Raw genomic sequence first — 17101 nt, 5'->3', positions numbered from 1 at the left:
ATGTACCTATATTTCTTCGACGAAAATGGTCAGCGGTCAGATCAGCTTGCATCCTTCCTGGTAGTTCATGATACCAGGAATTTGTAGTTAATACTGCGGGGTTTGGATATAAGCCATGTTCTCTCAAAATTGTCCTGACAATTCGCCAGCGTTGCAGATAGGTTCATCATGGATTTGGGTCACTTGTGGTTTAAATCTGACATCGGCCCTATGGCAAAGTTACTGCATTGACAGATTCGCAGAAACCTCGGGGGCCTGAATATCAAATATCCCACAAGTGGTTCACCTTGCATTATTTTATTTGTCTCGAGTTTGCCATTATTCACCTGGGTTCCCTCTCTTTTTTAACGGAACCACCTGTCATCCACGATGGGACAATCCTTTTTTCATTCATCGCGGAGGTTCCCACGATAGCAGGCTTGCAGGTCACATCTCGTGCTTCGATCCGTGGAATTCATCGTGTCACGAAACTAACTTCTTCGCACGGACAAGAAATGCACTGCGTGCAAGGAACCCAGTTGCATTCCGCTGCGGTAGCCGGACCGTCATTGCACCCGTGCACATCGAGGACGTCTCGGACGTATTTCTCACGATCCGTCTGAGCAACTTCGATGCTTGGCTTTTTCTTAAACTGTTTACAAATTTCTGTGACCGAGACTACCCGAGGATTTGAGACGATTGAGAGAGGTTGCGCCTTCTAGAAAGATATGGCTAAGGTTCGTTGCACCTCCAGACATTTCCAATTCGCTTCGTGCACGTGTAAATAGTGTTAATACAACAGCCAGCTGGAACCTTTTCGATTCGTGCGTATCGCGAAATCGTGACTCTGAAAGTCTGCATGCAAGAAACCGCTTATAACTCGCATTTACATCTAGATAGGATTTGAATAGTCGCAATGGAGAATCAGGTTCTCTCTTGGCGAGCTCGCAACCGGGCTCTTCGTTCATTTTCGAATCGGCTAATGAGATCGGATGTAACGCTCCTTGCGTAATGTCTAACTAGTGGCTACCTAGCCTACGGTATCTTGTTCTCGTTTTCCTCAACACGATTGTGAAACTGACATTATCTTCCCAATTTCCGTCTGTCATGGAGATTGAATTCTCTGGTTTGTGGATTTTCTATAAATTCGAAGAATTACTCCTCCCAGGTGAGATTACCTTGGAAGCGGTAATATAGCCTAGTTAAAATTTATCCGTTCAACCTTTCATCCGATGTATTTTGAGTTCGCTAATCCTCAGCGGCGTCGTGACAGTCCCGTCTGTCATCGAGCAGACGAGTCTTCCAGCCGACTGACACGGGGCAAACGAATGTGCATAATAAACCGCGAGTCACTGAATTATTTCGCGTAATTGATTTCGACGCGTTCAATTTCACGTGTTCACTACGCGGCCTCCTGAAAACCGGTCGTAATTGACGCGTAGCTCCCGCCCGCTAATTGAAAATGGTAATGTCGACATTGTTGTTTCCTGCGCTGGACCATGTTATCGATTCGTTGCCAGCCAATGATTGCCAAGAGCACGCACACCGTCAGGTGTATTCCACCGTGTTACGCATTTGGACCCTACCGATGACTGATGACCTCGAGCAGCGTTCCATAGATCTAGAAAAGGTAACACCCCACCATAACTCAGTCTGGCAGCAGGAAAGGTGTGATTACTGCGGTTAGTTGATCGGTAGTGGTCGACCTGGAAGGTTCCATGTCACCAGAGACTTGGACGGAGTTGCGAGGTGTGAGAATCGAGTTCTTAAGATCCATTCATCCTTCGTCTCGGTATGTTCACGATGAATACCATTAAGGCACACGTTCATCGTTTCTCTATCCCTGCCTGGCCATGTACTCTGACCATTCCATTCTCTCGCGGTCCTTGGATGGTAGGCGTTCGCTGGCCAAGCTATGCTGGTACGTCTTCATAGACCGGTCCTGGGCCCGCGATGGCACGCTTAGACGATCGGCCAGTGGCTTCCGTAAATGCACTCTCGTGAGTGGCGCGCCGCCTATAAATGCACTGCAGGTATCCGAGATAACAGACAAGTCCGCGGAATGCGGGCCCGCCGAACTCGTATATAGCATTCTATCTTCACGGCTGACCGGTTCAGGGTTCCATAAGTAGCTTATTCTGCTTGTTTAAGAGACTTAAGGCCGTCCCGTCGGAGCTCATGTCTCTTGTCTTTACGCGAGAAGTACATGGATACGGATACGGATACTGTGTCGCGGAAACGGAGGATGTTAACACTGACGATGAAAGGGGTTGCAATGCTGATGAATTCGTGTCAGAATTCAAGCAAAACCCACTGAAGAAGTTTTCAACGAGCTTTAGCTTGCCTCTAGGTGGACAAACAATGTGAATGCTTGGACCGTTAGACAGAAGAGGTGTTAGCTGAAATCGTTTTTGTTGAGACACTAGGCGTGCCACTGTAGCGAATCCATTGACTAGCGAAAAGAAGTTCAAGCTCAAATAGTGCGACTAACGGGATCCGGGTCACGGTTACATCCACTCATGCCCTGTGTAATTCAAGAGAGAACGAATGGCGAAACAAAAGTCGAGAACAGCCGAGGAAACGTTCAAAGTTTGCCTTAGGCTCTTCTCCCTGGTGCGTCGGCTGCGGACAAATTGCCTCCGGTGACCTCTCGTCTTGAAGAAACAAAACGTTATTGCGAGCGCCTCTTTTGGAGTTACGGAGCCCTGAATAGAGTCTGAACAATGACTGAAATGTGGGTGCTGTAGAGAAATAGTGGAACGCTGGCACATATTTCAATGTATCAACTAATATTTTCTAAGCAAAGAGGAAATAACGAGAAGAAGGCAAAGAGCAGGTAGTACTCTTTTAACATAGATCATTTTTTTTTCGACGAAGCTTAATGTTCCTCTTTCTAAAGAAAGATTGAACTCTTGGGTACAGGCCCTTTATTCAAACATCTTGAGAACGTGGGAGACGGATTTCAACATACACTTGTGCATATCCTGTCGTTTCCAACGCCAGAGCACTTGAGAGCGGCAGTCAAATCGCCTGAGAATGTCGACACCTGTTACGAGAAAGCTTCTTTTGCCTTTTCCATTCTCGCGAAATATCATGTCGACATAGAAGACTTTTTTCCTTTGCGGAACATAATCGAGGGACATCAGTGCCTTCTCGGAGGAATTTCATCAATGCCATCGAAATATTTCATATTTTACTATTTGAAACTCAAAGCAACAACCATCAACGCGTGCCGATGCAAATTAAAAAAAAGGAACCAGCGGATGAATCACGAGGGGCCTCTCGACGGTTATCGAGACGCTTTTAAAATTCAGATCTTGGTTTCGCTCGAAAGAGAGAAAAGACACGGGACTATTAATATTGATGAGCGTTAGCTTTATTAAAGGGGCCAATTATTCATTCTCTACGGTGCGCGTTAATCGGTTGGCCGAAACACTGGTTGGAGAAAACTCTAAAGCCTGTGCTCGATCAAAAGGATCTTCGATTATGCGCAAAATATTTATAGATGTCGCGCAATACGTACCCCCGAGTGCTGTTACTCTCTGTAATCTCTGGATCGATGAAGTTATTGAAGAGAAGAACGAAGTTTATTTTCGCATTGACCTTTGGCTAATTATTCCAAGATGGACGGGAAGAGAACCGACAAGCTTGTGACTCACGTGTCACGTGAGCCCTGGATACCAGAGACTGCGGTAAGCAGAACCATTCGTTATTAAACAATCATAAAAAAAACGTGTCAAAACAGCGATTGCAATTAGCAAGAAAAACGGCGGCAAAGAAGTTCTTCAGGGCGCTGAAATACGAAAGGAAAGCAGCTTTCCGCGCCCGTGTATCTTGAACCCGTAATTTCTGGCTAATGAATTTAATTGGCCGGACAGATAACTGGAAACCGGCTAAGCATTATGATCGGCTGGGCAACCTGTTATTAAATCTTTTTTCTGCAAATCTGTAGAGGGGCCCCTTCGACCAGGAGTAAATGATTTAAAGTATCACGATCGAGGGAACGTTCGCTACTTATCAATTTCGCGAATTCCGTCGTGAATTATTGATATGTTAGCAAACTGTGGAAGTCAAAGGTAATTTATTCGAAAGTATCGATAACGTCTCGAGTTTCACGCGGGTGATTCGATTCTGGTTTCTGTTGCGCTAATTAATTCGACTGAGTGATCGACAGGAATTCCGACTGTCTGTTCTGGATTATGAGTTTTCCTGTACAATGTAAACAAATGTACTTATCGAACCAGTCGGTTTCGCTGAATTAAAATTAACATGAAATACGTGGATTTTAGAAATGCAAGTGGTCCTGAAGAGCTCTAAAAATTGCTCAACGAAAATTCAACATCACGAACGCGCGCTAAATGTCTCGATCAGAGTAGATAGGAACCCATTCTCGATCCTACGTGTCTACGGAGAAATTGCGACCGCAGACCACTGCATTAACTAAAGTGCATGGCCGAAGACGGTACCGATATTGCATCGACGATGCTACATTACTTTCCCGGTCAACAGTTTTTTCATCTCGCTGATGGCGACGCCATCGGTTGGCCTCTCTGTAGGGCGCAGCAGCTCGATCAAGAGCTATTAATCCACCTTGTGGCTTCGTTCAAGGATGAGGCGGTTGCAACAGGCCGCAGAATGCAACTTCGTGTCTCTGGTGCACGCGAGGGAGCACAAACATTGTGCAACGCAATTGCATTCGTTGGTGCCGTGCTGATCTTCGGGGTGTTAAAAGATACAATGAGGTTGGTTGCGTAAGTGGACTTTGGCAAAACGATGGAGGAGAAAATGGAACAATCGGTGGCGAAATAAATACTGGAAGAGATTGGGCACACCGTAGAGTTAGGCTTGTATAATTAGTTCTGCTTCATAGACAGATTCGCTTAATTAGCAGTTGTTTCTGGAAATCGACAGCGTTCCCAAGCACGATAACTTTTTATATCAAATTTAATATCTCCTAATTATTGCAAATAATATCTTCCATTTACTACTCCGATCAATTTCCAATTAATAATTAGATGACTAAATTATTCCGTGCCATTGGGGGGAGGTTGGGGACGTTCCTCGAAAGAGCAAGTTTCACCAAGGGTGGTAATCCTTTTTCACCCTGGCTGTGGTTTATTCACGATGCTTGGTGAACGCGAAAAAACTCTATGCCTTTGCGATGCACAGGTGTAGCAATTAAACGGCGAATTGTCTGAAAGAAAAATGCGAATAAAAACGGCTGTGCAGCGGCATGTTAATTATCCTAACGAACGCGACAGAATAGAAGGGTACGGAGAGAAGAAATATTATCTGGCGGCAGCAGCCACGTGCTCCACGTTATCGCGCCAATATTCCGGGCATATTAATCGAGCAAAAATGTAAAGAACCAGGAGAATCTGGACTATCGATGTAACGTTCAGGAGCGCCAACAATTTCCGAAATTTACAGTATCGCGGTACGCACATTGCACTTGTCGCTCCTACCGAAATTTATGCTTTTCGTATTACAGTCTTTAAAATAAAACCTGTTAATAACGACGGGAGGCGTAATTGCGTGGGCTTACCGCTGATAAATGAAGTTACTGCACCGGTAAATACTTACTTCGTAAATGAAACAAATTCTCATTAAGAATTTGTTAACCGCATTCTCTGGTTCTTTTTAATAGATTATTTCTTTGTAGCTGCAGTAATACACGATGTCTACTTTGTTCTAACAGTATGCAAATTTTCAAATATTCAAATTTTTAAATATTCAAATTTCAAATTTTCAAATTTTCAAATTTTCAAAATTTTAAATATTCAAAATTTCAAATATTCAAAATTTTAAATATTCAAATATTCGAATATTTAAATTTTCAGTTTTATCTGTGCATGTTAGAAAAGAACCAAAACAACCATCTACCTACATAGTTACTGTGTTAAGCGCTTTCAGTTTCAACAAGTTCAAAGTGACTGTAAACTGTAAGCGATCTTTTCGAGTTATTTCCGTACAGTAAGAAGTGCATTCTGTGTTTAGTAATCCATAAATATTGATCTCAGAACTCTCAACGGGAAATATTTTGAGCTGAGCAAGCGGGGGAGGTGGCAAAACGCGACGGAAGAGGACGGGCCACGATATTCATGCATTAAAAGCTGAAGCACAGCAACTCGAGTGCGTGGGCGGATAAAGCACCAGCCGCCAAGCAGTCTAGCATTCTCCCCGACGATTCGGTCCTTGTCTTGCCGCAATCTTCTTCTCCTTTCACCCTTCGGTTCGTCTGCCTTGGCTCGACCGTCTGTCAACTTTATCTTCCGTTCCTTTCCCCCTTTTGCGACGCCCTCGCACGCACGCGGCAGAATAAACACACGCCCCGCCACCCCCGCCATTTTGCAACCCTCGTTAATTACGTGTCGCTAATTGTGCGTTATCCACTGCATCGAACCGCGACCTTTTCACTTTTTGCCCGCGCCGCTCCCTTTCCGATAGCAATCTCGAATGTTACTCCATGAACTGCGGAGGGAATAAAGGTGACTGCTTGAGGGTTGTTTTTCTGGGAATCGAATAAAAATGTAATTGAAAGAAATTTGAGTGCTTAGTGGTTGCAAATTTTCTGAAACTTTCTCATCCAAAAGTGTTTAATTTTTTAAAGATTCTGAACAATATTAGGGTCAGTACTCTTGGGAATCATTGTAGACGATTTTAACAGGCATACAGTGCTCCGAAAAACTGATGACTTATCTCGCTACAAGCTACACCCCGAGCAGGGCTTGGTTTTTTATCTCGCCCCTGCTCATTGTACAGCTTTCATTCATACACAGGCTTCTCGAGCTTCCGTGGAATACGCGTACGATACGATCTCGATCTCGTCGCGCTCGAGAACCTGCCCCCTCAGAAATCTTTCCCTCGAAATCTCTGGTCTCTCATCCGAGAACAATAACTGCCCGGGCGAGGTGGCGTCACGGGGAGGTGTCTTCGTCGTTTCTCATTTTCGCGCCCCCTTTTGAATTCGCCCAAACAACTCGATGCTAAAATCTCAGGGGGTAGCAGATCAAGTATAATCACGCTTACTCAGAAACTTGCCTGAATCATTAACCCCAAATGGCGTCTGTTAGAAGCCCTTAAATAAACAAACACGGTAAGTGGCGACGCAAATGGATCTAAAGCCGTCACGTTACTATTGCATTAATTGTTTTAACATCCTTTCTGTTGAATCACCGCGACGGTCACGAGCAAATCGTCGTTCGTGTAGCGAACACGCGTGCCGCGGTTCAATCTTGTTACTCTGCTCGAGCAGTTTAACTAATTAGCTGGTGAACTCGCGCGAGTTCCAAGCGGATGCAGGAAATGGATATCACGGTATTCCGGGCGCGTGGAAGTGCCCCTCTAGGTGTGTAATGTGGAACAGGAAATTTCTCTTTTGACTGAATTTGTCCAGTCACTATTTCGGTGTGCACTGATAACATTCTACTTACAAAACTTGTGTATGTAGAGGGATCTTTTTCAAAGGAAAGAAGAATCGACAGGATATAGACACAAACAAGATCTTGAAACCAGTAGCAAGGTAATTTCGTGTCGTGTCGTTGCATAGGGAACCAGATGCATTCTAGCGGGTCGATGGACACCCGCTCACATCATGTGAAGTCGAAACACGGCTGCATACACGTTTATACTCGCATTATCTGATTGCGCTGAATTCAGTCCGCGTTCCTGCTGTTCTGACCCAGGAAGTGACGTCAGAGATCGCACGCTGCCGCGAGCGCGATCAAGACTTGCTCGTGACAGTGTCAACTGTCCAATTCGAGCGCGTTTCATCAACTTTGACCTCTTATAATTTTTTAATATTATTCTATGCTTGTACCCTGGTTACGATCTCACTTACAAAGGGTAGAGAAGTCATTAAAACGGAAACGAGAGTCCATTATCTCCACACATGGTCATACATGTGCGATAATAGCGATCGTTCACCAACTTGTTATTTGCTCGACGAGCCGCGGCCAATTGTAAACCGCAGATGGTCTAATCCTCGAGTCAGTGTTACGAGTCCAGACGGTTCTTTCAGCCTATCATCAGCCCCTCTATTCGGATCTTCACCCGGCGAGAATACCTCGCGTTTGTCGGATATAGTGCTAACAGCAGCGAATCGTAATAATAACGGCGCGAGCGATGGTTTCCAAGGAAGAACGTGATGGGGAAAGCGATTCGCCGCGTGGCGCGGCGCCTTGGAACTTCCTTCGAATCTTACTCGAACTGTTGGAAACTTTCAGCCAAGTTTTCGCGGCTATTGAAAGGTAAATGGCAATTGCGATTACTCAAATTTTTACCCGAACGATTAGATTTCTAAAATGGCATTTCAAGTACGATCTATCAATCTGTAACTCGTAGTAGTAAAATGAGAGAAGTAGGTTTCATTGAAGTGTTATTTCAGTGGTCCAAGAAACGGCCATTCACTCGAGTAAAGTTAGCAGTGCACAGTTGGCGAATTCTCTGGTCGCACGAGTTCGCGTATCAGGGACGCGTGATTTTCGCCCGCGTCTCGGGCATTGTGCCCGTTGATCGTTATCGTGATCAACGGCACGATCGTTTAGTTGCTCGTAAATATCGTGGCGCTTCCCACGCGCATTGAACGCCTCGAATGAATATTCACTTCCTTCAGGACGACGAGGCGACCTACAGAGGCTCGACCTACACTCGCGACATCGAGGAACGTGTCGCGACCGAGGTTTACATCAGGGGACGCGTACGAACGCGTAACATCCGCTTTACCTGCGACCTACTGGACCGTATATAGCGCGCATATGTCGATAGCCACCCACGCTGAGCGTTCTCATGAATCACGTCGCCGAGGGAAGAGACGATCCGTGGAAACAAACGAAAGGAGGACGAGGCGGAGGGCAGGGGCGAGAAAAACGCGTGCGGGCACGCGCGACGTGAATCGAATGCAAACGAGCCAGCAGCCTCTGCTTTATGCAGCCCGTCGAGACTGTTCACTGTCGTGGATGCAATATTTATGGGCCTGTTTGCCTGGATCGCGGGCTGGATTAGATGCTAGGTGCTAACGAGATTGAGTACTAATTGATGCTGATCGATATCACGGTTTCCCGGTTCATGGACCATTGAACGAACACGATCGAGGTTGAAGTTACTCCTCGACTGTCTGCGCAAAGGCTTCTATGCAACGCCGACGGCGCGTGCAGTTACTCAATTCCTGCGGTTGCGAAACGGGCGTGCAGGGATTATTGTTTTACTATTCTTAGCTGCTATAGAGTTGGCTGGTTCAGGTCTGAGCTACAAGAAATAATTCAGGGGTCGATGCACTCTGGTGCATTTTGCTCGAAAAGGTGTTAGCTGAGCTAATAAATAGGAGAAGGAGTAAGAACATTAAGTTGAGAGATGAACGCTTGGAGAGCCCTACGAATTCAGTAGAAATAGCCACATCAGACGCAGACGCTCCATTTCCCAATTCAATTACCATTCGACCCTGACACCAATTTCCTCCTTTCCCGTTTCCCAGTCCCGTCAAAGGTTCCACGTATGTCCACGAATTAATTGACTACCAGATATCCAATTATGACGTGATAAATTGCATAATGTATCGTACGAGGATCCTTTTGGCAAGTCCCAAAAGTAGAGGAAAAGAGGAAGAAAGAGGACTGCATTGTTCCCTCCATGTCTGAGCCTTTCAATCTCTCTCTCCACCCTGGCTGGTCTTATTTGCCTACCTGCTCTGCCCGAGAGAGACGAGGTGATTATCAATTAGTGGTAATTAATGCGGGATGGGGGTCACTGCCTCGAATGGCCAGATCGGCTGTGACATCACTTCCTGACATCTTTTCAGCCGCCTTTAAACACGACTCGGCTCGATTCACTTCTATAATACTGCTCGTTAATTAGTGATCTATAATCTTGCCGACATTACGATTGCCTTTCAAGTAGGAAACTTTTATTTTAAACTTCTACTTTACAGCAATAAATCACGCCTTCTTATATAAAGTTTAACGTACAATTTTTATAGAGAAAAAATCTGTGGGATGAACAGATATGCACGGAAAAGTGTAAAGGGAAAGCAGGAAATCCATCTAACGATTGTGTTCCGCGGATTTTCTTATATTGGCACTATTTCTTGTACGACAACAGGTGAAGCTTTCGTTCATCGTGGAACACAGCTCGCCAGGTGGCTATATAAAGATGAAATCTCACTTTCGCCGATCTATGCTTGTGTCAGTCCCTGCGTAGAGGTCAGTCGGCGTGATCTTTGCAGAGGTAGATTCCCATGTACCACGGCCGGTTCTCGCACCTGAACTTATTCCCACTTATTCCCAGTCACGCATTTAAGGCGCGTCCAGGTGAAATCTCGTGAATGCAGAAACGAAATACCAATGTAATATTGTCGTCGGAAGGAAATCTAAGTTTCAATAGGAACGACGGCACTTGAAGGCAACGACAATGGCAGGAACGGTACTCGTGGCAACAACAGGGTAACGATCGTTTCTTATTCTTGTCGCGCCGCCGAAACAGCGAAAACGGAATGGCACGTAGCGAGAAATTTAATAAAAGGCCGTATCCCAGCGGAAATAGGTCGGGAGGTAAAGATCACGACTCGAATGCCGCCTCTCCAGCGTGAAAAACATTTTCCCGATGCTTTCCTTCGTTCCTGAGAACCGATCGAACCGCATTGTAAATTTGCTCAAGTTCCACTTCCTGTCCTGAAACGTCGCTTCTTCATTCTTTCACGATCTGATCACAATCGTTAGTCAAATTCAGTGATAGCGAATCATGTTGAAATATACAGTAGAAATGCAAGACACCTGACAGATGTCTGTTTGTCTTATTTCTGAAATATCGATCTCAAGTTTCACAGTATTATTCATGGTTATTAGATGATGCATTGTTCCGACGTATAGCTACTCAAAGTTTCCTTAACATGGTTCTCAGTTTACTGAACCGTTCAGTGATATAGCTAAACTTGAAGTAGATGCGTCCAGCCATAGCCAGCCTTGGGGGAAAGTCCATTAAATTAATCGTGAAATAATAACCATGAACATGCAGTGATAAATTCCAAAGATTCGATCATCAAACTCGCCAATTACGCGTACGGTCTCGATCCAATCGAAGATTAGAGTCCAGACTTATCGCGTTTCCATCCAATCAACGTCAGAAGCAAACAGCTCGTTAACACGTGACATGCCTGACTTGTTACAGCAGCAGCAGCCATGATATGACACTCGATTGAGAGGAAGAGCCTGCAACCGACGACCAACTACCACCATGAGGAAGTTACTGCAGTTTTTAGCCGTGGTATGGCTAGGTGTCAATGCCAGACGAACGGACGCGGACGCTCCTGCGGACGACGTCTACGGTGGTCAGCGTCGCGGTTCCCTCCACAAGTCTAATTATAACAATGGCAACAACAACTACAACGCCCAATCGAGTTCCCCCTATCTACCCTATCAACAGCCCAAAGAGAGAAAACCCAACATTGTCCTGATCCTGACGGACGATCAGGATGTTGAGTTAGGTGAGTCCCTGTTTTGCTTTACTTTCACTTTGCTCGACTCCCCCTTTTCTATTGCATCTTTTCTAATGCGACAAATTTCCATTATCAATCTTATTTGGATGTACGATGATCCCATTTGATCTGCAAGCCTAAATACGAAACTAAACGACTAGCAAAAGCCAAAGAGGGAGATTGAATTTCGTAACGAGCGAATCGGTCCTTTCTCCGAAAAAGTAATCTGCTTGAGAGATAGGAACCCCCTATTCGTCTTGCAATCCCTGCCGAGCTGCTTTCGGCAGGCGTAGATCCAGCGGGCAAGCGAACGAACGAATCTTTTGATCGTCTGTTGCGGTTGGTCCAATCCCTCAGGTTCGCTGAACTTCATGCCACGGACCCTGAAGCGAATAAGGGACGAGGGAGCCGAGCTGAGACACGCATACGTGACCACACCTATGTGTTGTCCGAGCAGGAGCTCTTTGCTGACCGGCCGTTACGTTCACAATCACGAGGTCTTCACGAACAACGACAACTGCAGCAGCCCCCAGTGGCAACGAGACCACGAGCCACACTCGTTCGCCGCTTACCTGAGTAACGCGGGCTATCGTACCGGTGAGTACTTAATCTGATCCCCTTCCATCCCTCCCGATCACAGACTCTACTGATGCGCGTCGTCCAAGTAGACGCGCAGATCAAGTGTCACGCAACTTCCACTTGTCCAGCCCTCGAGCATCGACGAACCGATAATTTGAACGATTCACAAGCGTCGTCGCATTTAGCCGAGACCCTTCAGCGATTATTTATTGCGTCGCGTTCCTGGTCAACGATCGGTCACCGCGACTTAATGATCCCACATGGCTAAAGGAATTTGCCATTTGTCGACGACGAGTGATTAGTCAAACGGCCATGGCGAAGCAGTATGCATTTGCTGACCACTGACACTGTTAAGGGAGAGAGAGAGAGAGAGAGAATCTGACCACCTTCAATTGAAGCGAAGTCTCTATTTATTTCCCTGCGAGAGCGCAACAGTCTGCACGCGTAATTGGAGTCAAGTACGTACAACACGATAAATCCTTGTTACATAAGTAATTACTGCCGTGGAAACGGGACCGTTGCGCTCTGGTTGGGATTTTTCAATAATCCACAGAGAAAAGAATTTTAAAAATACATGTTCAAGGCGACTGTACACAAAATCTAAAGCCATGTGGTCCCTGAAATGAAGTAGTCAAGCTATTCAACGCGTTATCTTCATCCTCGACGAGTGGGTGTCACGATCATCGTTCTTGGCTCATAATTGTCAGCCGAGACACTCGAATACAAGCCTCCAGGCCACAACGAATATGGCAATGGATTCTCGTAGAATCCTCGAGGTTCGATCTCGCCAGGCGAGTTCGTCCCGCGCGTCGGCCCGCAATTGTGCTTCCCCTGTCTTCCTTCCCCGCTGGGCATATCCACGGCAAATCTTGGCCGGTTGTAGAAGCTGAGAGGGCCCTCTGACGCGGCCAAAAACGGTTGCAACGTGGCACCGCCGCGATCGATCATCGGGAGCAATAATTCAGGAACCGTCGGTGGATCGAACGTGGCGGATGAATTGCAGCTGCAGCGTCGATTGTGTTTGCATTGTTCGTTGGTTACCAGTGCACGAGATGCACTCTTGTCGGTGCATCCCAGACGGAGGAGGCATCGATGAGATACAATTACGGGGCATCGAGGACTCTACCGGGTTGGCCAGGTTAAATCGAGCCACGTTGGGAGTTTTAACCTTTTGGATACTACTGGATGCTGTAACCTAACAGCTGGATGCACTTCTGGATCATTTCATTCGAATCACGAACTTAGAAAAGAGGACACGAAAGCAGTTGGAAAAATCTTGGCTGGAAATAGTATGAGCTGTGAAGGGTAAGAAGGCATCGATAATCGAGCAGGTTGAATCGATCGTGTAACGAGTACCCTCGGTATTGAATCAGCCTCAAGAGAGCCTGATTCAAGGTAAACACATCTGAAGGCAGGAGAATACTCGACACCTCTGGCATTGGTCTTTTTGCGTTTTCACCGAAGGCGGTCGAGCTATCTTGGTCGAATCGGTGGTAAGGTTTCAACGCTGCTCTCCTCGCCTTTTCGAGGGGGCCTCCTATCGTCTGCAGGTGTTTACAGACACCTTTTTACGTGCTTGAGAGCGATCTGAGTTTGCACTGTTTATGGAGGATATGAAACGCCCAAAGGATCGGGCCATCGAAGAATGTGGACCTCAAATTTGGCCATACACTTTGATACCTAATCTAACATCTCGGTTGCCTCGATGTTAGAACCCTAATTGTTGGATTTTAATGGTTATGCTGTGATACCCGCTAACGCGAGGAGAGAAAAAGGAAACTTCTACGGATAAGCCATCTCAGAGAGTTCCACCTCGACGAACTCGTGCCTCATTTTAAATTTACTTACGAGGAGTTCCAGCAGAGAGGCCTTAAAACGCTCGGATACATTGTAATCCGAGGGAAAAAGGACCCCTGACCTCTTCTTGTGACGAGGCTATCCTTGAAGTCACCGGTAACTGATTAAGCCTTCCTTTTCTTCCTTTACACTTTTATCTTCAGCCTAAAGTACGTAGTCTCGGGTAGCCTACTTTGCCGAACGCTTATCTCCGAATCTTTGGACTTATCTTCAAATTACATTTGAAATTACTCCGCTGTTACCCTCACGGATTTATTTTAAGGAATCATGTTCGGGAGCTGGCTCGTTTTATAAATGTCTAATGCCTGATCTGCTAACCGATATCCAGGCGCCGAGACAAGGTTCATGATAAGAAATTGCTGGCCCTAATCATCGACGTAGCTGTTCCACCTATTCACTATTTTCTAGCCTGTGATTTTATATCTCATTATTCCTAACTACCTCGTTTATCAGCCCTTTCTCAATGAGCTCAATCCTGTTGACACACTTTCTCTCAATTTTTACTTTTCCAAAAAAAGTGATAATCCTCGACCTAAAGGTAGCACTATCGTCGCCTAAATACCATCAACCGGATTCTGTGCGCTGGATCAAGCGGCCCCGTTTCCCAGCTAGTGTGCATAGATCCTGCAAGCCTCTCAGGAAGATTATTCGTGAAAGCGACGAATGAAATCGACCTCCGTGCATTCGAATTCCCAGTGCAACGTCGTCGTCGATCAACGGAGAGGGCAGGGGGAGAGAAAGGGTGCACATAAGAAAAGAGATCACGACCGGTAGAGAGGAACGCGCGAGCGAGCCAGCGGGGAGACAAAAATCTTCTCACGATCGTGACAGTTCGACCCTTCGATGGGCAGACAGGCTACTCCTGTCGGGAGCAAGCCTTTCGGCCCCGCGTATTCCCTTTAACCATGACGTCTTTCCTTGTCGGTGCTTCCATGGCAGCTTCTCTACGTACGACCATATTCGAGAAGAGGCTAGGACGTTGCTCCCTGAAAGCGACCAGGCTTCACAGCCTTAAGCTTCGTCCACATCCGGCACAGGATTGGCAGTTTTCCAAAATTTTGCGATGCGTGACGCTTCCGTGAGGCAATCTAACGAAACGCGCGACTTTGGAGAGCGAAAGTGTTCCCTAATTACGAAGATGGCTCTTGTAATAGCGTTCTGGTTGCTGGGGCGCGTTTAATGGGCTTGGCCAGGCCCTTGATTTGACAAGAAGACCCTATCCAGAAATGGGGAGATGATTAATCAAGTTTCTCGTCGCTGAGGTAATTCACCTTCAGCCTGACAAGTCTTTAGTTGCTGTCTAGGCTAGGAGAGAAGAATATCGATCGGTCGGCACCTAGAATCGCTTTGCATCGCTGGACGAATAATTATGAGCCATGATCCGCGACGACCAGGTCGATCGCCGGCACGGAACGGCCGCAGAGAGAAAGAGAACTGGTTTCGTTATCGTCGTTCGTTGTACACGGAGTGTCCCTGACCAGAATACCGGGGCTGGCAGGCCGGGCGACAAATTTTCTTCGCTATCTTCGCAAGAGGATCTTGTCACGCGCGCATACGTTACGGCTCACCTTTAAGCCGCGTTCAAGACCCCACCGTTGTCCGACACGGGCGTGAAACTAGACCTGAATTTGCCGATGCTAATTAGGTCCGAGAAACTAGTCCGTGATCGTAGCCCAGGGTGCATGCGCGCGAACCTTGCCAACAGATATGAAACGGGGATACGGACGAGGCTCATGCTAGCGTAATAGGAGCGAGGATCGGTTTATGACGTCCTCGGTTATCCGCTCGATCGCGAAGGTTGAATTTCATGAAACCCACGCGGCCGACCTTCGATCGACGATCGATCCGCCGCGTCTCTGGCTCAGAAGGCATTCGCTGCATAATGCCACGCCAGGAAGTAAGTACGAGGCGTAGTCAAGACAACGGTATTTGCCTCGATTGTTCGTGTCTTTTCGCGTTCTGTCTTCGAGGAAATACGTGCCACGAAACGCTCCAGAGCGAGTTTCGCGTCGATTCTTCCGATCCGAAGGGAGATTCGATGTGTACGAGCTGATTGTCTTCAGTATTGGAGGTCGTGCGGAAGAATTGCTTGCCTAGAGAATATTCTCACGGTGCGGAAAATTGCTGTCGTGGATGGAGAGAGATACCAAAGTCTACTTGCATTTTTTCAGAAGAGAGGATTTCAATTTGATGCACAGAAGTTTCCTTAACATCTCCAAGTACGAAAGTTATCATTTGAAGCAAATGATACTCCAGTTTTAAGCTAAGAGGAACATTTCATCGAAAAGCAAACAGCGGAAAGTTTCGACAGCATCTTTAGACGAGTTCGGTTCACTTTACGACACCCTTTGAAGACGGCTGGGTATAATGATAAGGCCACACACGGTCGTCGAGAGCCGCGCCAGGTACAGAATAGATGTACCAGTAGGATAACCAAAGGACTCGATTCGACTTGTCCCGAAGTGTTGAAAGCGAGAACGGTCAGAGGAAACACTCGGTAGCGTGGTTTACACCGGTCAGACCTGTTAACTGAAAATCCCAATAGGCGAGGAAACGATCGTCAAACAGAAACGTCGTGTTTGTTCTCACACGATGCATTTCTGAATGCATATCCCTGGAATATGTCAAGAACCCTCATTTTGGAGGCAGCATTTACGAGACAACTCAAAAAACTTACTATCTACTTTAAAATATTCACAACCGGATTCACTGGAGCGATTGACGACCAACATCTACAGTAAAAACATTTCTGCCTATAAGGGCCGCGGGTCTTCCCATGGAATTTACGTTGCACGAGCATGTTCGATAGTCCGTAGTCGTATTTTCGCATCGACGTATCCCCAAGAACCTATACCCTACCCTCACGCAGCGAGCCTAGCCAGTAATAAAACAAATCTCCTTATACGCTTGTAAGTTCGCACGGTTCCGGGATGTCGTATATGGCAATCCAATAGGGTATTCCTCGAATCGCGGCTACAACTGTCCCAGGAGGGAAAGAGAGGGCAAGCAAAGGGGATCCAGGCTCGCGATGACTTGAAGAGATGCTAGTAAACGATATATCGCGGTGTTCGACTCGCGTTCCTTCCTCGTCCTCCCATAATTCGCGGCCTCGGTACAGGTCCACGCTCTTCTATGCGTGTTCGAATATTTCTATAAATCAGCTCGACCTTCTACTCCACTGTGTCCCACAAATACCATCTGAATTCACTTAAATTGACA

At 46.5% G+C, this 17101-nt stretch overlaps 1 protein-coding gene across 3 annotated transcripts in view; it reads left to right on the top strand.

The window, feature by feature from the left end:
* Positions 1 to 17101, top strand: part of Sulf1 (Extracellular sulfatase Sulf1) — a 51956-nt gene that overhangs the window by 16934 nt on the left and 17921 nt on the right. For 2 of the 3 annotated variants that reach the window (XM_076391128.1, XM_076391126.1), the window contains exons 2-3: positions 11140 to 11455; positions 11804 to 12043. In XM_076391128.1, coding sequence (XP_076247243.1) covers positions 11206 to 11455; positions 11804 to 12043 — 490 coding nt within the window. In that variant the 5' untranslated portion in view covers positions 11140 to 11205. The remainder of the gene's footprint in view (positions 1 to 11139; positions 11456 to 11803; positions 12044 to 17101) is intronic. The other variant, XM_076391127.1, reaches the window with a different exon arrangement.

The sequence above is a fragment of the Calliopsis andreniformis genome, unplaced genomic scaffold, assembly GCF_051401765.1.
Source record: "Calliopsis andreniformis isolate RMS-2024a unplaced genomic scaffold, iyCalAndr_principal scaffold0022, whole genome shotgun sequence".
Lineage (NCBI taxonomy): Eukaryota > Metazoa > Arthropoda > Insecta > Hymenoptera > Andrenidae > Calliopsis > Calliopsis andreniformis.
This window is presented reverse-complemented; position numbering and strand designations above follow the sequence as displayed.